This window comes from Phodopus roborovskii, unplaced genomic scaffold (assembly GCF_943737965.1).
Source record: "Phodopus roborovskii unplaced genomic scaffold, PHOROB, whole genome shotgun sequence".
NCBI classification, from domain to species: domain Eukaryota; kingdom Metazoa; phylum Chordata; class Mammalia; order Rodentia; family Cricetidae; genus Phodopus; species Phodopus roborovskii.
The window spans coordinates 73,620,372-73,643,429 of NW_026126418.1; the positions used below are offsets into that span (position 1 = coordinate 73,620,372).

Genomic DNA, 23,058 nt, shown 5'->3' on the forward strand with positions numbered 1-23,058 from the left:
TGAGGGAAGAGGTCCAGCTGTCCCTTTGTCACCTGGGTCTCTCTACACCTGGGCTGCTGCCAAGAATAAGGATATTAAAAGTTAACAGGTTTGTGTAGAAGCCTAGCATCCAGAAGTGGGGTGCATCTCTGTACCCCCTGACAGACAAGGATCCTCCATGTTCCAGCATCTACACCAATGACCTACAGGGGCCCCTCCCCTTAAAGAGTTCCACATCCTTGGCAGGCCCCCTTTCTGAGCATCAGAGCCTCACTTCGCCTTTGGCCACTAAGAGTTAATTAAATGATTTGTTGTTACTGTTCTGCTATGAGATAGGATCTCATGTAGCCCAGGCTGGCCTTCAATTCTCTCTAATGTTTCCTGACTCCATCTTGAAGTACTTAGACTATAGACATGCTCCACAATACCTAACTCAAATTTTGGAGGAGGGCAATGAGACTGAAAAAAATAGGCCTCCTTAAAAAAAAATAAATAAATAAAAACAAGCTTTTTATTAGCATATGTTAATTATACATAGTGAGGCCAGGTGGTGGCAGCATACACCTTTGATTCCAGAGCTCAGGAGGTAGAGTCAGGCGGATCTCTGTGAGTTGGAGGCCAACCTGGTCTACAGAGAGAGTTCCAGGACAGGTTCCAAAGCTACACAGAGATACACTGTCTGGAAAAACAAACAAAAAAATTATACATAGTGAGTTTCGCTACAACACCTTCAAACATGTTTATAATGTATTTGATCATATTCGTCCCCATCAGCCTCTCTTGCCCACTTCTAACTCCCCATCCTCTACCCCCTTCTACTCTCATGTCTTTAAATTTTTAAATTATTAGTTTATGTGTTTTGCACGCATGTATGTCTATGTACTGTGGGTGTACCTGGTGCCCAAGGAAATCAGATTCCCTCAACTGTAGTCACAAATGATTGCACTGCCGTGTGGGTGCTGGGATTTGAACCCAGGTCCTCTGGAAGAGCAGCCAGTGCCCTTAACCAGTGAGCCATCTCTCCAGCCCTCACATTTCTGTGTATTTATTTGTTTTTGTAACCCAGTGAGTTTAACTAGGGTTATTTACAGGAACATGGGTGAAGACCAGTTACAGGAGCACAGACAGGCTGCAGCGCTGGAGAGACTGCCTCCATCCCTCAGCAACCATTAACTGAAAGATGGGCTTGCTTTGGCCCCGCAATCATGCCTTCTAGAATGACTGGAGGAAACAACTGGCATATGCTCAGAACCCCTTGTGTTTCCATCTCATGGAGCAGGTGACATGGGTACTATGCCACCTGCTCTTCTTCCTGTCCTAAGGGTACACTTTGCTGGCCTCACTCTCTGTTCTTTGTCATCTAGGGCCTCTCTGCCACACTGGTGTCATATGTCTCAGGTCTGTGATAACTTCACCATGCCACATGACTGTCCATCAGCCTCCTGGCCTCTAACCCACAATAGCCACAATACCTTTAACTGACCATTGCTAAACTGGAATTGCTAAAGGCTGCTCAAGCTGGTCCAGGTCAACCGAACTGAAAAGCACATATCCATCTGTGGAGCCCCTCAGAGCCACAGCCAGGTCTTACCCTGGGTCCCTGTGCCAAGCCCCACTCATCTCCAGGATGCCCACTCCCCCACAAACTCCATCCTTTCCCTCCTAGGACTTTGTAACAGTCCTCTTGCTGCCTGTCCTCTGACCCCGTCCTTGTGGGGCCCTCAGCCCTGATGATGAACTCCACGCTTGCATCTCCCCTACTTGGACCATCACCCAGACCCCTTTTGCTGGTCACACTTAGTGATCACTGAGCACCTATGGTTTAGTCCTGTTAGCAGCCTGGACAGCACTGTGACCATTCTCACTACACAGAGCAGCTAACTGAGGTACAAGAGGATACTCAGCTAGCCCAGGGTCACAGAGAAAGAGAATGGGTTGTGGGGCTTTGCCCTGGTCTCTTCCTCTGCCCTGAACATTCAAAAGTTTAGATGATTGACTTCATCGTTCCAGGACATTCACTCCGTTTGCCTGTCAGCCTTTTGGACCTTTGGGATTTTGAAGCATATGGTTGTATTACTATTTGAAAAGAGATACTTTCTGGGCCAGGGGAGATGAATCAGAGGGTTCAGTGCCTACATTCAAGACAACTGACCCCACAGCACTCAGGAGGCAGAGGCAGGCGAATTTCTGTGAGTTTGGGGTCAGCCCCGTTTCCCAGGGAACACTAGGGCCTAAATCAACAGTGACTTAGTCATTTGTAGGGTATCATACCAGGTTCCACCCCAGGCCCTACCTGACTTCTGCCCCACTTGCTCCATGCTATTAGGTCACTGCAGTCACCTATTCAGTGGGGAGTCTAACCTTGAGCTGGGTGTCTCAACTGCCTTCTGTAAAACACAGGTGATACTAGTCTACTCCCGAGACCTTGGAGACTCCAATTTTGCCTAGTGATACACTGGCAGAGTTTCTGAGCATCCCTCCCTGTGAAGAGCGAGCTCCACAGTGAGCAGGACTCCTTACATCATCTACTCAGGAGAGAGGTACTGGTGATATGGCCTTTCCCTGAGGACTGCAGTGATTACTACCCTTGAGCCTGGAGGCCTATTTATCCCCAAGAAAGCGAGACAAGACAACCACAAGATGGTTCCTGGTATCTCCTACCTGAAAGGAAGCAGTTTTAGCTGCACAAACATTCCCTGGCGGACCTTTCCATGCCATGGTCGGTTCCCACCAGAACTTCTCAGCCACAGGCCAGGACGTGGACAGGTATCTGGCACTTTTCATCACTTGCTTCCTTCCCTGCTCTCCTAATGGACAGGACACAAGTGAACCACAAGCAGAAGTACCTCTGGCCAAGCCAGCTCTGCCCTGCTGTAGTAGCTTTGCAGGCCCTGCTGGGAGGCTCCCAAGGCCTCTTACCCTTTCCACCAGGGGTGGCTTTACCCCATAGGTTCCTGCCTCCATCCTAAGCACGGCCCAGTAACCTTCCTGGGCTGTCCTAGGCAGAGTCCCCACTTCAGCTGGGCTCACACTGAGGGTTAAATAACAACTAGATGGGGTTAAAGGTGAGCAGCAGGAGCGGGTAGGTGGGAGGAAGGGGTATCTGGGAGATGTCCAAGCACTGGCGTTGACCTTCCTGCCCAGGTGAGACTGGCTCTTCCAGCCAACCTTGTCGCACCTCCCCTTGTAGAGGGAGCCATTTGGCTCTTGTCCTACCTGGCAGAGATTGAGTAGAGCAAGACAAGGGAATGCAGGTGCAGCATGGGGATGAGGTGAGGTGACCTTGACTGAGTCCAAGTATACTAGAGAAGAGTCCTTGTTTCTTTTTCTGAGACAGGGTTTCTCTGTATTGTTTTGGAGCCTGTCCTGGAACTAGCTCTGTAGACTATGCTAGCTTCGAACTCACAGAGATCCGCCTGGAGAAGAGGCCTTGTTTAAAAAAAAAAAAAAGGTCTATACTTCCCTAACTCAGTTTTGTGTGTCAGACTAGCATGCCTCCCTCCATAGATGGGAGTAATACCCATGTCACATCAGGGTCTCAGGGTTGCATAATGAAGCAGGCCCAGCTCCTCCCTAGGGTGACATTGGAGAAGAAAGGGATAAGGGAGGGAGAAGCTTGGAGCCAGCTACTTCAGGGATTTAATCCCTGTGTGCATGTGATGTACATGTCTGTCACATGTGCTATGTGAAGGACAGAGACAACCAGGGGGCCTTGAGGGAGTCAGTTCTTCCACAGTGTGGGCTGTTGAGATGAACTCAGGTAGTGAAGCTTAGTCAGATGTTTTCACCCACTGAAGCCATTTCTGTAGCCCTACTTGGAGTTCAAGATCTGCTTCCTGCTCTATCACATGGGTAAAAACACCAACTAAGTGAGGAAATAGGCATGGAAGGCCAGAGCCACACTTGCACAAGTTCAGAAAGCTATGGCCCTGGCCACCACACCAGCTCCAGCCCGAGCTTTTGCTTCAACCCCAATCCTGATGCCCTCAGCTGCTCTCCACTTCTCATTCTGCATTTTGGGGGCCTGTGTGTGGTGGATGCATATGCATGTGGGTATGTGTGCAATGTGTGGAAACCAGAGGTTGACAGGTGTGCTCCTCAAATGCTTTTTTTTTTTGAGATGGTCTCTCACTGAACCTGGAAATTCCTGATTCAGCCTGACTGGCCAGCAAGCCACAAATGACCTACCTTCACCTTAGTGTTTGGGTTACTGTTTTATATAGGTACTGAGGTTCAAACTCAGGCCCTCACACTTGTGCAGCAATCACTTTACTGACTGAGCCATTTCCCCAGCCCTTGACATTTTTTTAATAGAACCTACTCCATTGGAGCAGTGCCAAAGCAGCCTCAGCCCAGCTGCTTACCCCCACTGTGCTCACAAGACACTTGTCACCACCAAACCCAAGACAGTGGGGCTCTGGATTTGCTTCTGTGGGTGTGAGAAGTACAGTGGAGGGAGAGAGGGAAGAACAAGATAATCATCTACAGAGTGTTAGGTGGTAAAGCATCAAGACTGATACATCCTAGTAGACCAAATACTAACTTCTAGCAGTAGGACAAGGGTTGAGAGTCTAAATGAAGAAAATACAGTCACTTACTGGAAAAAGAAAAATCAACTTTTAATTTTAACCAACCAATTGCATTCAGGAATGTCTCTGAACTGAACAAACACGATAAAATTCTCCTTTTGAAGAAACCAAGAGTTCTCACCAGCCCCATGCTCAGGGTCTATGCCAAAATCAGCCCTTTCTGAGGTGCCTGTCCCTTAAATTTCTCATCCCCAGGCAGGGCTGGGAATGGTGAGGGGCCGTGCCCTCCTCCCATCATGCAAGGAGCTCTTAGAAAGTCATAGTGGATGAGTCTTTCCCACTTCCTGTCCAAGCTGAGACCCTCCAGAGAGGCAGGCACCCTCCAGGTCTCACAGCCAATACTCCACTCCAGTTCACTCAGGCAACTGCTCCCAGTGCCCACGGTGGGGTATAAATATGTACCGGAGGAGAAAAATCTCAAACGTCCTGTCACGTGTCCCATGCAAGTCACATAGCAGAGGAAGCAATCTACCACCAACCTAAGAGCCCTAGCGCCTGCCTCAGAAGACACGCTCAAATTCTGTCTGGTTGGTAGTGGCTGGATTTCGGCTCTGGTTGGTGGACTGCTGGGTGATCTGGCTGCCCTTTCGTCGTGGTGGTGCCAGGTACTCAAACATAGAGGTCAAGTGGGTAGACAGCATGCCCTTTAGGTCTGAGGGCATGGGGTCCGACCAGAAGAAGTCATGGTTGAGGGCGTCATCACTGTCAATTCGTTGTGCTGGATCCAGCACCAGCAGCTTGTCAATAAGGTCCAGAGCATAGGGGTCACGTACATAAGCCTTCAGCCGGTCCTTCACCTTCCGCTTCTGGCCTTTGACCAGTTCTAGCTTTTCAAACAGCTCGTACTTGTCTACATTTGGCCATACCTGAGAGAGAGGTGTCGAGGAAGATGGAGTTGAAGGGTTTGGGTTTGCTAAAACATCTCCCACATGCTCCCTGACACTCCCGCCCCCCAAATCAGATGTCTTTGAGTAGTAGTCAATTCAGATGTGGCATGCTCCTAGTGTCTGGGCACTTTACACAAGTCACCTGGCATAAATGTGCCAGCCCCACTCAGGGACATTCCTGCTTAACAGAAAGGCTTTAAGTCTAACCAAACTGGTGGAAACTGTAGGGAGGTGGAAGCTAAATGGGAAAAAGCACCCCATGAGGCACATAGCTTATTGTTTGGTGTTAAGCCAGTGCAGCACCACACTACACTGATCACTACTCTTCTGTGTCCTCACTGCCATGACTACACCTCTCTCCCATGAACTCTCTGCTATGACATTTAGCAGCATCTCAGCACCAAGGCCACGCAACCACTGGCTAAAGCTTTTGAATAAAAGCAAATCTTTCCACTTTTGTTTCCTGGTACCGTCACAGCAACAGAAAGCTAACCCAACAAGTTCAGAAAACTAACAAGCTAAGGAGTAAAATAAGTACCCGTAAGGTCCTGAATAGCAGGCCCAGGTCCTCCACCAACCAGCCTCCTCTCCACAAAGGACTTCACCTTCCACACTATTGCCCAGAGGGACTTGGATCTCTGTACCCCTAGGACCACTCAGCTTGGCTACATACCTCCGGGGTGATGGAGCCACAGAGCTGGCTGATGAGGGCAAGCTGGTGTTGCTCTGTATTGCCCTGCATGATAGGGCTGCGAGTCCACATCTCAGCCATGATGCACCCAGCACCCCACAGGTCAATGGGCGGGCCGTAGTCCCGCTCTCCTGAGAAGAAGAGTGTACCAGGAGAGTCCTTTAAGCCCAAGGGCCTCCTGAGACTCAATGTCTCAAGGATGATGGCTCAAGAGGCCCTGGCAATGGAGGCTGTGGCCAGGTAGGTACCCGGCCCCTGTCCCCCTCTGCCCGCTCGGGAGTCCTCACCGAGCAACAGCTCCGGGGGCCGGTACCACAATGTCACCACTCGGTTGGTATAACGGTTGGGCTGGCTGTTCTTGGCTAGGCTAAAGGCACGGGCCAGCCCAAAATCTGCCAGCTTCAAGACTCCATCCCGGGTGATGAGCACATTGGCAGCCTTCATATCCCTGTGCAGTATCTGCAGAGAGACACAGACACAGGAGAGCTCAGTCAGATTTACCCATCAGCACAGCAGGAAAGGACAGTGGCACCCCGTTTCCCTCCACTCCCACCTTGTTCCTGTGGATGTAGTAGAGGCCGTTCAGCAACATCTGCATCACCCTCTTGATCTCAGACAGTGTGAACTTTACTAAGACGTTGCTCAGCAGCCCAGCAAGGTCATGCTCACAGAAGTCAAACACCAGATAGATACTGCCCTTGCAACGGTTATAGGGGGAAGCTGATATAGAATGAGCGGGGGAGAAAAAAAAAGTCACCTACCTAATTTTTCCATAGCCAACTTCCAACCCTCCAACCCAGATAATCACAAACACCCATGAAAACCACCAACTTAAAAAAGAAAAAAATCCCCAAAAACAAACCAGAGAAAGCAGTGTGGTTAATCTGCGTGGGGAAGAGGCAATTTAAGCACATCCACCCCAGGAGAGCCTTACTTGGTAGGCCTCATTTGTTCACAAGATCCAAACACACCTTTGGTTCGACAAATCTCAATTAGGTTGACCACATTCTCGTGTTTTAGGAGCTGTAGAATCTTGATTTCCCGCAAGGCTGTAATGGGGAACTAGGGAAGAGAAAGAGGAAGTGGTTAAACCAAGTGTGCAATTGACCAACGAGCTGTCTGAGGGTGAGGTCTACACTAAGGGACAGAGGTTGAAAGGCAGATGACAGTATGGTTTCTGCATGATGGCTCCGGTCTATAATCTAATCTCATTACAGGAGTACACACAGAACAGCCCCAAGTTCAAGACCAGCTGGGTTACATAGTTGAGATTCAGCCTCAAAAGGTAGGGAGAGAAAAGATATACATACGTACCACAGTAACACACATACACATTGCAGTAATACAAATGTCTCACAGAGCTGCTAGATGTCGCCATCTAGATCAAATTGGCCTTGAACTTGACCCTTGTCCTTTAGCCCAAGGGCTGGGGTTACAATCATAAACCTGTATGCTGGGCTAGGAATTCATTTTAGACAATCCAAACACAGATTATGTCTTTGTTACTAACACTTAGGGATTAAGATCAAGAAAATTCCTGGAACTAGAGATGGCTCACGCCCTTGATCCCAGAAGAGGCAATTGGATCTCTTTGAGCTCTAGGCCAGCTGGCTCCACACAGTGAGTTTAAGGGCAGCCAGGGCTATGTAGAGAAATCCTTCATCAAACCAAAACTTATGCAAAGACCCTGTTTCAAAATCAGAAAACACTGGCTGGAGGACCCAGGTTCAATTCTCAGCACCCACATGGTGGCTCACAACCTTTTTGGCTCTAGTCCCAAAGGATCCAACACAGCTTTCTGGCCTCCTCAAGTAGCAGGCAAGCTTGTGGTACACAGACATGCACAAAACCAAACCACCCATACACATACACACAGATTTTGGGGAGGGGCAGCATGCTTTCAAAACAGTGCCTTGAACTTAGTCACCCTTTCAAAGGCCTATGAACATACTGTCTCTTTAAAACAAAGCAAAAATTAAACGCTAAGCTAAAGATGTGTATAGGCTTGACTTCTAGAGTCAACCTGCACTGCATTCAAAGTATAGACTTCCTCACTTGGCCTCTGCCAAACTTGGCCACTAAAACTTAAAGTGGTAAGCCAAATTCCTTGTTACATGGAAAATCGCAGAATACTAGGTATAAACAGAACCTCAGCACAAAAGTCTTTGAATCAGCAGTGTGGAAACACAGTTAGGAGGGCATGCCTACTAGACCATACTCACCCCCTCCTTCTCATTCTCCATCAACACTTTTTTCAGAGCCACCTTCTGGCCCGTCTGACGGTGCTTGGCTTTAAACACTTCCCTACAGGCACAGAGAAAGACCCAAGAGAATCCATCAAGCATTTCCGCAGGGCCCGCCCCTCCCCCACGCGAACAGGGGCAGCAGACCAGACACACCACTGGGCGTGGCCTGAAACTCCGGTACGCCGCTACTCGGCACCTCGTGGTTTTCGGTCTCCCTCCCAGCCTTTGCGCTCCCCCCTCGGCCCCTGCTCATCCCCCAGAAGGGTCTCAGAGAGATTCCGCTCACATTTTGAGCGCTTTTGGCAACCCTACCCCACCCCCATCTCGGGCCTCAGGCTCCTCCCCGCTAGTCAGCTCGGTTAGGCCGGGACCGTCTGCGGCGCTGCCTAGCGAGACCAGGCCACAATCAGGGAAATATAAACTTCCTAACCACCTCAGCCCGGGACCCGGTCGTCCCGATTTCTGCTCTGGAAAGTGCAGGTCCTGAGCTCCCGGCCCCATGCGGCCTACTCTTACCCGAATGTGCCTTGGCCGATCTTGGCAAGTTTTTCATATTTGGTGACCTCATCGCAAAACGGGCATTCCACTGAGTCGTACTGCTTGGCCATGGCCACTTCCAGCGCGCCGCCGCCGCCCCCAGCCGCAGCTCCCGCCGCTCCCGGTCCCGCCACACTCCAGGCCCCTCCGCGGCCGCGCCACTTCCGCCTCCAAGGCCACTTCCGGCCTCGAGGTGCCGAGCCCGCCTCTTCCGGTCTCCGCCCGCCGCCAGGCCCCCTGGGACTTGTAGTTCCCGAGAGGCCAGGGGGAGCCGGAGCTGCAGAGGAGCCTCCGCCACCGCCACTGCCCCCGCCGCCGCCGCCGCCGCCAGTGCTGTTAGCGGCTCCGATCGGGGGCGCAGGGAGCCGTGGCGCTGGAGCTGGTGCTCGCGGCGGTGCGTCCCGCTGCATTGGCCCGGGCCGCGCTGCTGCCGAAGCTGCTGCCGCTCTGGCTCCCGATCCGGGGCCAGCCGCAGTGCCCTGCTCCTCCTCCTCCGACGGCGCCGCCTCCGCCGGGCTGCGCGGGGCGGCGGGTGGGGGAGGAAGGCCTGGGGAGGGGTGGGGGCGGGAGCTCCTTGGCCGAGCTTGGCCCGGGGCAGCCGGGCAGGGGGGCGAGACGGGAAGAGCCGACGAAGAGGCGGCCCGAAAGCCCGGGAGGGGGGCGCGTTATAAAGGGGGAGGTGCCCGTCCTGGCCTCCCCTCCCCCTCTGCCCGCCCCCTCCCTCCTCCTCCCACCCTCCTCGGCCGCACCTGCCGCCGCCGCCTCCCGCCCACCAGCTCGCAGTCCGGCGTCCGCCCTCGGCGCGTCACTGCCAGCAGCCCCTCCTCTGCCTTTGGAGGTGGGGCCCTGCACTAGACACCTGCCTGCGGCGCCCTGCCGCGTGCCTCAGTTTACCCCCCCAATGCCAGCTGCCACGGAATGCCCCTTCTTCCCGGACTGAGAGTGTGCTCCCGGTGAGGCGAAGGCGGGAAGTGCCGAGGGAGCGGCCTGAGGCCCTGGGAAGAGAGAACTGCCCCCGCTGCCACCTCCGTCGTCTCTCAGCCACCCGCCGTTGACATGGCAACTGACGGCCGCCAGGGGGCGCGGCGACACTGTAGGCAAGAGAGCGAGCAACGCTCAGGCCTAAACTCTGGATCTTGTGTTGTCAGGGAGGCAGGGATGAGACCCAAGAGCCTCCTTCACGGAGCTGCTGTAGAGCTTGTCTGTCCAGGGTCAGTCATCGCAAAAATAGTCACCATTGATCCAGCACTCGTGCGTGCTTTAGAAATGCTTGAATACTTGAACCAATCCTGTGACCAAGGTTCACTAACCCATTTTACAGAAGAAATTGCAACTCAGAAATAGGTTGTCTGCTCAAGGTTGAACAGTGGCAAGGCTGGCCTTAGCTATGAAGAGGTTTCTCATGCTTCATTTTTACAGTACATTTGAGGCCCGCTGTCCTTATACAGATTGATACCCACCATTCGCCCTAAGATCCTTCCAGTCATACCCTCTTCCACTATCACCTTCCAGCTTCCAGGAGTCTCCAGATGCAAGCCAGCAAAGCGATGTTTTCTGCCTTCTCAATCTGCCCCCTCCTTTCCATCCGCTCCCCTCCCAAGGACGGAGCCTGAGTCCTGCTGCCCCAAGCCTAGCTTTTCCACCTGTCTTGCTCCAGGTGGAGCAAGATCATCCTGCTCCACATCATCCTGAGGTGTGTTATGTCTTCCTCTACAGCCTTGAAATTCTGAGTGTGACACTGAGGATCTTTCCAGCGTTTTATCTCCTGGGCTGGGTCTGAAAAGCCGCCTACCTGCTGTTACAAGGTTCCCAAGCCCTGCTGCCTCCAGAGCTGTGATTCCTCATAGCTACCCAGGGTTGGCTGCAGCAAGCCTTCCGGTTTGCTTCCACCTCTAGTTTTGTTTGATTGAGACAGAGTCATGTTGTACAGTCCTGACTGGTCTGATGCTCACTGAGTAGCCCAGGCTGACCCTTAAACTAGGCAATCCCCTTACTTCAATCTCCGGACATCACTATGACCAGCATTGCTTTCCAGTTTTATCCCACACTGTCTGGGCTTGAAGCTTCTTGGGAGGAGGAATGGTTTTGGTGAGCCTGGTGTCCCAGGAGTACCTGCTGTGAGAAGGGTCCTGCCGGGAGGCCTTTCAAGGTACTACGTTGGGCCAGCCGGGGCTTTAGGAAATCAAGCAGCATGTCCAGGAATGACCTGGAGCCTACCTTCATGGATCCACTGTCTCTCTGAAGCAAGAAGTAGGGAGGGAGATTGCAGTATTTATAATCATAGAAAATAAGTAGCTTATCCCTACACAACCTGTGTGGGAGTGATTTCTGTTGTCAGTCGTATGCAGAGGGTTCCGCTCTTACCTCCACAGTGCACTTATGGACCTCGATACTCAGAGATGAGAGTGTTGAACCATGCATGGTCACAGGCCTAGCCAGTGGCCACACTGGTTTTGAACCAGGTAAATTTGGCATGTCAAGGTCCTTCCCAACCTGCGTTCAGAGTGAAACCAGGGCAAAACTTGGTGACCATGGGAGATGTGGTAGGTAACGGTGGCATTGATGGGAGGAGGCTGTCCTGGGCTTGTGTGTGTGCTACTACCAGAGTTTTAGGCTATAGACTGGCGCCTGTTTCTCATGAGCCCTCCCTAAGTCACATCCTGTGGGCAGAGAGAGGCTTTAGCAGAGTTTCCTGTGATGTTGTCACCTCTACCCTCAAGAGCCCTGACATCTTCCAGTCACTTCCTCTCACAGCCTAGGGCCCTCAGCCCTCCATAGGGGAAGCAAGAATAATCAGGGGGCTTTGGAAGACTGCCCAGGTCTGGAGCCTTGGACCTTCACAACTGGTAAATCCAGGAGGGAAGTGGGGAGAAATTAGCCATTTCGAATCCACTTTGGCTTCTGCTTTGTTGGGTACAGATATTGCCTGCTTTCTGTGGATTGCCAAAACCACCAAGTCCCAGCATGTGACCCAACATCAATAAAAGCCTGCTGACTAGCTGGCTGATGACACCCCAAGAGAATCTCTTCTATGGCCATTTAACAGCTAAGGAAGCTAAGGTGGACAGGAATCCCAGATGTTAAATTAAAGGAAACAGGAAGGTTGAAAGTTCAGGGCTTGTCTAGGCTAAAGAGCAAATTCTAGGCTACTTTAGAATCTCATAGAGAAGCTGGGCGTTGGTGGCACACACCTTTAATCCCAGCACTTGGAAGGCAGAGGCAGGTGAATCTCTGAGTTTGAGGCCAGTTAGAGCTACATAACAAGAACCTGTCTCAAAAAAAAAAAAAAAAAAAAAAAAACCCAGGTGGTCATGGTTCACACCTTTAATCCCAGCACTTGTGAGGTAGAAGCCAGTGGATCTTTGTGAGTTTGAGATCTACAGAGTGAGTTCCAAGACAGCCAGGACTGTTACACAGAGAAACCCGTCTCAAAAGAAACCAATAAATAAATAATAAAAAATTAAAACCCTGACTGGGTGGTGGCAGCACATACCTTTAATCCCAGCTCATGGGTGTCAGAGGCAAGCTGAGCTCAGTGAGTTTGATGCCAGCCTGGTCTACAAAGTGAGTTCTTGGACAGCCAGGACTGTTACACAGAGAAACCCTGTCTTGGGGGGGAAAAAAACCCAAAAACAAAATTAAAAGCCTGTAGCAAAGTACTTTTCTAGGCTGGCCTTTCATGCCTAAAGAGCCACTTGCCTCTGCCTCCAAAATGCAGGGAATAAGGGAGTGTGCCTCGAGCTGAACTCCAGCTGTTGACTTTACCAGGTACAGTGGTTTGAATAAGAATGGTCTCCATATATTTAAATGCTTAATTGCCAGAGAGTGGAACTGTTTGAAAGGGTTAGAAGGATGGGGAGGGTTGGGCTTGTTGGAGGAAGTGTGTTACTGGGTGGCGTTGAGGCCCAGCCCAGCGTCTTTCTGTGTATCCCCCACTACTGCTCTAGTCCTGTGTGCTGCCATGGCTCTGCCACACCCCCTCTGGAAGTGTAAGCCAGCCCTTTGGTCACAGCAACAGAACACTGTCTGAAATACCTGGACCCTGTTTTCCTCTCCCAAGCTCGGATAGGGCTAGGGTCTGATGGAGGGGAAGGGAGAGCAGGCTAAGTGTCAAGTCACTGTAGTCCTCCTAGGAGGCTGCTAACTGGATCCAAGTGACAGAAGAAACAGGTTCAGTAGCCTGGGCGCCAAGTCTAGTCTCTGCTACACTGCCCTTTGTTTTGTTGATTTAGGGTTTTTGTTTTGATTTTTTTTTTTTTTTTTTTTTGAGACAGAATTTCTCTGTGTAGCTCTGGCTGTCCTGGAACTCACAAGAGATCTGCCTAACTCTGCCTCCTGAGCTCTGGGATTAAAGATGTGCACCACTACCACTGACTTTTCTCTTTTTTTTTTTTTTCTTTCATTTTGATTTTATACTGCCTTTAATAACAGGCAGATTGTGCTGAGCAAGCATCTGCATCTACAGTATAGCCCCAGAGCAGGGCCAATATGAACTAGAAAGACGATTCCTTTTCCAAGTAGCATTGGCTGTTTGTTTGTTTTGTTTTGGTGTGGGGGTGGCATTGGCTCAATCCTGCACAGCAGGGACTGAATCAAAAAATTAAGGGACTAGAGGGAGGTAAGCCTGGCCTAGCAGAGCAGGGCAAACCTAGGCAAAAGCCCTTACCCTATAGGAGAGAAAGCAGTGGTCTATGGCCAGGACTCCAGCAGAGGGCTGTCCTGGTGGACCTCCAGCACAGGCTGTAGAGGAACTGCAGGACAGCCACAAGCCAGCAGGTCTCCCAGCCACACTTCCAACGGCCACTTAAAGCAGCACAAAGGAGGCTCTGAGTAGAGCGTCCTCACCACACTGAGCCCATTCATTCTCCCAGGGACACTAGCGACTATCCTGGCGCCTGGGCAAGCCTGGCCCTGACAAGGCATCTGTGCCATAGCAACAGACAAGATCCAGCTTCCTAGGTTTCATACCGTGCCTACCCACCCACCGTGGTTGGCTGGCCTGGCCCGCCTGTACTCCTTGCCCATGTGACCATTCCAGCCACAGAGCCAGGGCTTGCTAAGGGACACAGTGTACTGGTCAGAGACTTATCCCATGAAGTAGGGGTTACTGTGATATCCATTTCATAGTTAAGGAAACTTGAGGCTCAGAGAACTTCAATGCACAGTAATTGCAGAGTTGGTCTGGCCAGAAAGCCAACACTGGTCTGGTCAGCTGATGGTGCAGCCTGGGTCATTGGTCCAAGTCACATCATACCTGCCTCCCAGGAGCAGCTAGGGGACTACACTTTGCCTTCCACTGGGAGGACCCTTAGCTCTTTCCAGGCTGCAAGCCCCTCCCTATCTCCTGAAGGTAACCTGGAGAGGGAAAAGTTCCCACCCAGGAGTCTGCTCTGGAATCGCAAGTCCCAATAAGCCAAGTGCCTTGGTCATGGTGGTTGTCGTAGCAAAAGTAACTGAGGAAATGGTCTAGAAACTTCCTCCTTGGCCATTGAGCAATGGTCCATGCAGGCCTCTATAAGCAGGACCAAGCAGCCATACCTTTTGGGCTAGGTCTCCTTTTTCCTCAGGACCTTGGGGGTCTTCTATCAAGAGAGTCACTCTGACTTCTTTTCCTCCAAGAAAGTCCTCCAGCTCACGGGAAGCTGAGGAGCTGTGGCCTGGAAGTCAGCTCCCAGGCTTCTGCTTTTGGATTGGCAGCTTCCAGCCCCAAGTGACTTGCCTTTGGGGACAAGACTTTGATGGAGAATTCAGGGTGGTACCCATCTGCCCTGGACTGTATCTACTGTATCTCTCACAGGCGTAAGCATCAGTTTAGGGGCCAGGTGGGCTGGTTACACACATGTGACACCAGTACTTGGAGACTGAGATAGAAAGATCTCCGATTTGAGGTCAGCCAGGGCTATGTCAGATTTATATCTCAGAACAACAACAAAAATGTCCACTCTGGACTGCTGGAGATGTGGCTCAGTGATCGAGAACTTGCCTAGTATGTGAAAGACACAAAATTCAATCCTGAGCACAGAAGAAAACATGAGGGAAGTGAAGTCTCTAGAGGATGTCATGCATTGTCCCTATTGTCACAGAGGCTAGAGAGGTGAATCACTCAGAATAGGACTGGACCTTGTGGCTCTCCAGTCCTAACATGTGCTACTGCCCTCCACTCCAGCTACACATGGGGGTTTAGTTTCCTTACATCTGTTCTTTGTGGGCACAGAACACATACACACTCATGCACACACAGACACATACACTCATATACACACAGACACATACACTCATACACACACAAACACTCATACACAGACACGCTCATGCACACACATACTCATACACACAGACACACTTAGACACACTCATACTCATACACAGACACACTCATACACACATACACATGCACACACACAGACACTCAGACACACTCATGCACACACAGGCACATACACTCAGACACACAGACACACTCATACACACACACACACTCCACACATACACACATACTCATACACAAACACACATTTGGAAGGACAAGTTGTGACCCAGTGGGTACCACCAACTCTCTCTGTGACCTGTGGAATCCCCTTGTCTCTCTGTGCCTCAGTTTCCCTATTGTTGTCCAAAGGGCAGAGAAGCCCTGCCCTCAGACGTCCCTGCTAGCTCAGACAGGAGCAATCATGCCTGAACAGGTACTGACTCCATGCTTGGATCTGTCTGCTGCTCTGGCCACCCTGAGGTTGGCACATCCTGCTCACCAAGAAGAAATGATGCTCAAGCAGATGAATCATCTCACCCATGATCGCACAGTGACAAAGTAGCCCATCAGAAGTTGAATGTGGGCCTGAGTGACCCCAGCCCACAGGCCTGACCTCCAGCATAATCTTTTTTATCACGGCCAGTCCATCACCTGGGTACTGGGCCTTAAAATACACTACCCAACCCTGGGCCTGTACCCTCGATTCCCATCCTATGAGCCAGCCCCCTGACAGCTGTTGGCAGGTCCCCTGTGGCCCCCAGCCTAGTGGGCTCTGTTCCCAGAGCCTGTGGTTTGTTCCTCAGGCTTTCCAGGTCCCATGGGTTTGTGGTGTGCCCCCTGCCCCTGCTGCTTGCTGAGGAGGCCCTGAGTGGCTGGACTGGGGAGGCCCCAGCTCCCGCCCCCTGTGGAGAGGGTGGGAGGGTGGGGCTGTGGGAGTTTCGCTAGTTTAAAAATACACAGAGGAAGCAAGTTGAGAGGGCAAGAGAAAGGGGAAGGGGTGGGGGGAGGCCCTTCAACCTTGATGTCTTGAGCCTGGAGCGGCCACATGCTAGCAAGACAGGGGCTTTGCACAACTCGACAACATGACAGAGATGCCCAAGAAAACTGGCAAAAAATTCAGTGAGTACAGACTGTCCACCTTCCCTCCCTCCTCTTCGCTTGGCCCCTTTGCATCTGCCTCTCACGTTGTCTCCTTGTTTCTCTTTCTCTTTCTGACCATCTCTCTATCTCTCCCCAGAGTGTCCACGTATGGTGTGGCCCAGGGTGTCTCTCCACCTCTGTCTGACTGTGTCTGTCTTTCCATTTCTATCTTTCCCTCTCTCTCTTCCTATACCCAGCCTCTTAGCCTTTACATCTTCTGTGTCATCCTGGCCTCTTTATGACCTTGAAGTTGTGTGGGGAGAGACCCCCACATACCCTATCTTGTCTGGAACCCAGCTCAACAACAGATCTCAGGGAGACCTCTAGGGAGCTAGTGGATCTGGGGACTACAGATGCTGTCAAATGTCCCACCAGTAGTGAGGCTGGGAGCTACTGAGTAGACTATGCCCATCCACTACTATTTCTTTCTCCAGGTCCATTCATTTTGGGGTCCCAAACTTCTCCTGTTTCCTGACTCCTTTGTTCTTCCAGTGTGTGTGTGTGTGTGTGTGTGTGTGTGTGTGTGTGTGTGTGTGTGCTGGAGCTGTATCTCACAGATTGAGATACACACATCTGTAATCCCAGCAATCAAAAGGCAGAGGCAAGAGGCTCATGGGCAGACCAGGCTACAGAGTCAGACACTGTCTCATATAAACACAACAACAAAACAAAACCTGTAGTATTGACGAGGTGGCAATCAGTGGCCCTGCTGCTAAATACTAGTGAAACCTCTGTCCCAGGCCAACCTTTCTAGAAGCAGGGCAATAGCCAGCCCTGTCAGGACTAGGATCAAGGGGAATGGGCAGGAACAAATGACAAGATCCTGAGCCCTGAGCTTTCCTCCAGGCTCAGCCCCATTCTCACAGTGGGACTGTAGGCAAATCCCTTCCCCCGTCTGGGTCATGGATGCAAAGAAGGGTGCAGAGGAGACCAGGGAAGCAGAAATGCCAGTGTTTCCCCCTTTTGCTCATCTCATCTGAAGGCCCTACGGAAGTCAGAAGATGACACTGTGAGAAGGGACAGTCCCATAGCCTGGGAGGAGTGATAGAATATATTTCTGTCCTTGCTGGAAGATGCTATCACAGGAGCCCTGCCTGGAACATGGGCTCAGCTCACGGAGGAAAAAAAAAAAAAAAAAAAAAAACACCCATAGGTAGGGGCCAGCAATCCTCAGGCTGGCTGCTGTGCCCATACCCTTTCAACCCAGGTGCCAGTGGCTGCCTTGGACACCACTCCTTACCAACTCGCTTTCTCTCTCTCTCTCTCTCTCTCTGTTTCTCTGGTCCAGGCTTTAGGGCATGCTGTTAGACCTCAGGCCATTCATTTTGATCCTCTGAATGTTACTTCCCTTAAGTGGAAAAAGGGATGCTATATGTATGTTAAGAATTTACACACTGTGTTTGACAAGTGAGAGACATTTTTGGTCATCATTGTCTTAATTTTTTGATATCTTTTTGAGGATATTCTGTATGGCAGACAGCACATGAAGCATGTTACAAGGTTTGCATGTGTACATATTCATGTGTGTGTATGTTCAGTACATTAGGTGTCATCTTTGATGCCTCACTGTCTTATTTTTAAAGCAGATTTCTTTAAAACAGTATATTAAAAATTATATTGTCGGACAGTGGTGGTGCATGCCATCAATCCCAGTACTCAGGAGGCAGAAGCAGGTGGATTTCTGTGAGTTCGAGGCCAGTCTGGTCTACAGAGTGACTTCCAGAACAGCCAGAGCTATACAGAGTTGAAAAACAAAAACAGAGAGAGACAGAAAGAATGATTAGGGTAAGGAACTGTCCTTGATGCCCTGAACCCTCTTTGTACCCTCACTGAGTGGACCTGTGGTGATTCTTACTGTCACAACATTCCTGCTGACATTATCACTAATCCTTTTTCCTCTCCTCTCTTGCCAGAGTTTTTCAAGTTCAAGGGTCTTGGAAGCCTTTCCAATCTCCCACGGTCCTTTTCTTTGAGACGGTCTTCAGCCTCCCTTAGTATCCGATCTTATCTGGAGCCTGACACCTTCGAAGCCACACAGGATGACATGGTGACAGTCCCCAAAAGTCCTCCTGCCTATGCTCGTTCCAGTGACATGTACAGCCACATGGGTACCATGCCTCGACCTAACATCAAGAAGGCTCGGAAGCAGCAGGCTGCCCAGAAGGCTCAAGAGGTCAGCCTTGAGTCCCACCTCATGCCTGGAGGGCTGCCAGACCCACCAGGCTTAGAGATAGCCAAGGAGGCAGTGGAGAGGAAGGAGGTCCCACTGGAGGGCACACCAGGGGTGGGACCTACACCTTCAGCAGTAGCGGTGGACCCTCTGAGGAAGCCTGAGGACCCCAGAGCAGACACTAAGGAGGAACAAATTCTTGGGAATGTGTACCCAGAAAGGTAAGTGCCATCAGGGACAGGGAAGACAGAAAACACACAGATGTGTTTCTAGCCATCTCTAGCTGTTGCAGCTTCAGCACAAACACTGGGGCTGAACGGCTAGCATGTAAAAGAGTGGTGCATCCTTCAATCCCAGCAATGAGGTAGTTGAGGCTGGGGGATTGCTGTGTGTTTGAGAGGTCAGTCTGGACTACAGAATGAGACCTGTCACAAACAAAATGAACAAATCACAAAACAAAATAAGAAAATAAAGCGAGTAAGTGACAGAGTGGGGTAGGTGTATAGATCAGGTGCTAGAGTGTTTGCCTAGCACACAGGAAGCCCTGTTTGGTCCCTGCCTTAGTTTGGGTTACTGCTGCTGTGATGAACACCATGACCAAAAAAGCAAGTTGGGGAGGAAAAGGTTTATTGTGTTTGAAGGAAGCCAGGACAGGAACTCAAACAAGGTAGGAACTTGGAGGCAGGAGCTAATGCAGAGGCCATGGAAATGTGCTACTTCCTGGCTTGCTCAGCTGCTTTCTTATAGAACCCAGGACCACCTGCCCAGTGGTGGCACCACCCACCATGGCCTGGGCTCTCTCACATCAATACTAATTAAGAAAATGCCCTACAAGCTTGTGTATAACATTTTTTTAGTTGTTTGTTTTATTTTTGTTATTTGGAGACAGGGTTTCTCTGTGTAGCCTTGGCTGTCCTGCAACTTGCTTTGTAGACCAGGATGACCTTGAACACAGATAGTGTTTTTTGTTTGTTTGTTTGTTTTTTTTTTTTTCGAGACAGGGTTTCTTTGTGTAGCTTTCGAGCCTATCCTGGAACCCTATAGGCCAGGCTGAGACCAGGCTGGCCTCAAACTCACAGAGAGCTGCCTGTGTGTGATGGTGCACACATTTAATCCCAGCATTCTGGAAGCAGAGGCAGGAGGTATCTGCCTCCTAAGTGTTAGGATTAAAGTGTGTGGCACCACCAACCCAAACAATGCCATTTTATGAAATGTTTTTTTTTTTTTTTGTTTTGTTTTTGTTTTTCCTGAAACAGGGTTTCTCTATGTATTTGTCCTGGATGTCCTGAAACTCACTTTGTAGACCAGGCTAGCCTCAAACTCATTGAGATCTGCCTGCCTCTGCTTCCCAAGTGCTGGGATTAAAGGTGTGCACCTCTGCCACCCCAGGAAGCATTTTCTTAAGAGAAGTTCCCGCCTCTTAGATGACTTTAGCTCCAGTCAAGTTGACACAAAACTTTCCAACATCACCACATAAATTGGTGTGGTGGCACTTGGGAGCTGGAAGATAGAGGATCAGAAGTTCAGGGTCATTCTTGGCTTTATATGGAATTTCAGGCCAGCCGGGAATACATGAACCAAGGGGTAGACAGGGCAGGAGATGGCCCAAGTGTTTCCCACAGACTAGGCACTGTTTGGAAACATTTGTAACTAAGGCTCAGAAGAAAACCAACTAGAGACACTGTTTCTACAGCAGATAAGGAAACAGATTCAGGAGAGGAAGTCAGCTCAACATCCTCTGTGCCAGCAAGGAAGCTGTGTTTATACTGAAGCCCACCTGACTCAGAGCAAAGTCCTACATGAGCTCAGCAGCCAGGAGGGCCCTGTGCAGGGGCACTGAATCCCACCCAGAGCTCTTCACATGTTGTTCTGGGGGCCAACATGACGAGGCCTGGGCTAGAAAGCCACTTGTCAATGAATTTGCTTATAGCAGCCTGTAAGTTGAGTTCATGCAAAGACTAATGAAAAGTGAGCAAGATGGCTCAGGTGATAAAGACTCATATTACCAACTGGCAACACAAATTTGATCCCCAGTAACCACATGGTAGAGGGAGAGAACTGGCATGTAGTGGCATGTACATCTGCCCCCTCCAAGCACAAATAATGATAAGATTGACAATAACTAATTGAGCATTTTGTTGATTGCTTTTTGTTTATTTGTTTTTGTTTTGTTTTGAGTCAGGGTCTCTCTATTTAGTCTGGGCTATCTTGGAACTCACTATGTAGACCAGGCTGACCTGGAACTCATAGATAACTCCTGCCTCTGCTTCCAGAATGCTGGGATTAAATGTGTGCACCATCACACACAGGCAGCTCTCTGTGAGTTTGAGGCCAGCCTGGTCTCAGCCTGGTCTATAGAGTTCCAGGACAGGCTCCAAAGCTGCACAAAGAAACCCTGTCTCAAAACAAAAAAAAAAAAAAACAAAAACAAAAAAAAAAAAAAACAAAAAAAAAAAAAAAAAAAAAAAAAAAAAAAAAGAAAGAATGAATGAAAGGAAAAGAAAAAGAAACCGTGTCTCAAAAGACAAATAAACAAACAAACTTGTTGAGTGTTTGTGGTGGATACCTTTAATTCCAGCACTCTAGAAATGGAAGCAGGAGGGTCATCAGTTCAAAATTAGGTAGGCTGGGCTACATAGCCCCACACAGTTATTTTTGTTTTTTAAATCCTATGTTTTGATAAGGAAACTGAGACTCTGCCAAGGTAGTCATAAGGAGGAAGGGTTTGGGTTCTTCACTGGCTAGGCATTCACACACTTGTGGTCACCATCTATACCCCAGGCTTGTGGACTTCACACATCCCAACTCCAGCCAGAGGAGACTCCAACTTTGCCTACATGTATGTGTACCCCATACTTGCAGTGCCCACAGAGGCCAGAAGAGGGTGTCAGATCTCTGGGTCTGGCGTTTACAGACGTTTGTGAGCTAGCTACCAAGTGGATCCTGGAAACTAAATCTGGGTCCTCTAGAAGAGCATCAAGTATTCTTTTTTTTTGTTTGTTTGTTTTGTTTTTGTTTTTTCAAGGCAGGTTTCTCCGTGTAGCCTTGGCTATATTAGAATTAACTCTGCAAACCAACCAGGCTGGCCCCGAACTCACAGAGATCCTCCTGCCTCTTCCTTCCAAGTGCTGGGAGTAAAGACATGAGCCACCACCGCAGGCTGACAAATATTCTTAAGCGCTGAGCCATCTCCAGTCCTGGCAACAGAACTTTGTAAACCTGCGCAATAGCACCAGATCAGACTCTGGAAATGCTATTTTTTATGATTAATAAAATTAAGGCTTTTCCCACCATCTCTCGCTGCTTTCTCCAAAATTTGACTTCATTCTGCAGTTAAGGCTCAAGGATCTTAATGGTGAAGAGGGCTAGATCATCGAAGCTGTAAATTTTTCTCGGTTTGAGGGTTCTCCCGTAACTTGGCTCCTCCCACTCAGAGACGCTGATTGGTTCGCCGGAACGGGGCAGGACGAGTCTGAGGGGTGTGCCGGTAGGGGCCGGGTTCTTCTCCAGCCGAGACAGAGACTGACAGGGAAGGGAGGCGGAGCGAGATAGGAGCAAGTTAGCGCAGGGCGTGGACTTTGTTGAATCGTGTCTGGGGCGTGGTCTTCAGGTCTGGCCCTGCCCCTAGAATCCGTAGCTCCCAGCCTGAGTCTTAGCCGGGTGTCAGTCAGACTGAGACGGTTCCCGGGCTGCAGGCGGTAACCACCGGGAGCCATGACTGCAGTGGGCCGAAGGTGCTCTGTGCTGGGGCCCCGAAGGTGAGTGACTGAACTGGCTCTAGGGAGGGCCAGGGGACAGCAGGAGTGGTCCCGTAGGGAGATGCTCGAGCCCCTGGGGCAGCTGACACACACTACCCTGGGCTTAACATCTGGGACTTTTTGTTCTGAGGCAGGGTATGTGAAGCACAGGCCGTGCTCAAACTTTTTTTTTTTTTTTTTTTAAATAGCCCTGACTATCCTGGAACTCAAAGAGATCTGCCTGCCCCTGCCAAGGACTGGGATTAAAAGCGAGTGCCATGATGCCTGGCTGTGCTCATGCATCCACCTAACAAGTGCAGGGGGTTACAGATCTGTGCCACCACAACTAGCAGCATCTGGAATTTTTCTTGAACTATGACTATTCCCTGCCTTGTCCCTGAGCACACATAGTGTCTCTCTCTCTGCTCATATTCTGGCAGCTCCTGGAGGGACAACCCATCTTGTAAATCAAGACAGAAAAGTTTGCCTGTTTGACCCATCTAGTGTAAGTCAGGGTTAGAGTTTCACTCTATCTCCTAGGCTTATGCTATCAACTTCTAGGAACACATTTCACTCAGTCAGGGCCAGGGTCTCTGAGGAATGATCTTGAGGAGCCTTGTGAATGTCTAGGACTCTGCCCAAGCCTCTGTGGCAGAGGCTTGTCCCAGGGATGTGTGTGATGTCAGGCTTCTCCAAGACCTGATCAAGAGAAATGTTTGAGATACTTTGCCTTCCATTTCCTGAAGTATTCAGGAGTTCTCAGGGTGGGGTTAGCAGGACAGATCAAGACCTATTCTGGTACCTAAGACCCAGAATCCTTACCCCAGCCCCA

The 23,058-nt window shown here is 50.3% G+C and overlaps 2 protein-coding genes across 3 annotated transcripts in view; one reads left to right on the forward strand and one right to left on the reverse strand.

Annotated features, from left to right (window-relative positions):
* Nucleotides 1-4,577: 4,577 nt before the first annotated feature.
* On the reverse strand, nucleotides 4,578-9,441 carry Cdk9 (cyclin dependent kinase 9). Its single transcript, XM_051185214.1, has 7 exons — nucleotides 8,909-9,441; nucleotides 8,369-8,450; nucleotides 7,118-7,208; nucleotides 6,700-6,866; nucleotides 6,434-6,605; nucleotides 6,129-6,277; nucleotides 4,578-5,434 (listed from the first exon to the last, which is right to left on the reverse strand). The coding sequence occupies exons 1-7, from the start codon at nucleotides 9,337-9,339 to the stop codon at nucleotides 5,069-5,071; spliced, it is 1,458 nt and encodes a 485-aa protein (XP_051041171.1). The 5' UTR covers nucleotides 9,340-9,441; the 3' UTR covers nucleotides 4,578-5,068.
* A 6,707-nt stretch (nucleotides 9,442-16,148) lies between these two features.
* Nucleotides 16,149-23,058, forward strand: part of Sh2d3c (SH2 domain containing 3C) — a 32,231-nt gene continuing 25,321 nt past the window's right edge. The window contains exons 1-2 of one of the 2 annotated variants that reach the window (XM_051185215.1): nucleotides 16,149-16,298; nucleotides 18,233-18,710. In XM_051185215.1, coding sequence (XP_051041172.1) covers nucleotides 16,262-16,298; nucleotides 18,233-18,710 — 515 coding nt within the window. In that variant the 5' untranslated portion in view covers nucleotides 16,149-16,261. Of the gene's footprint in view, nucleotides 16,299-18,232; nucleotides 18,711-22,155; nucleotides 22,248-23,058 lie in introns of those variants that run through there. The other variant, XM_051185216.1, reaches the window with a different exon arrangement.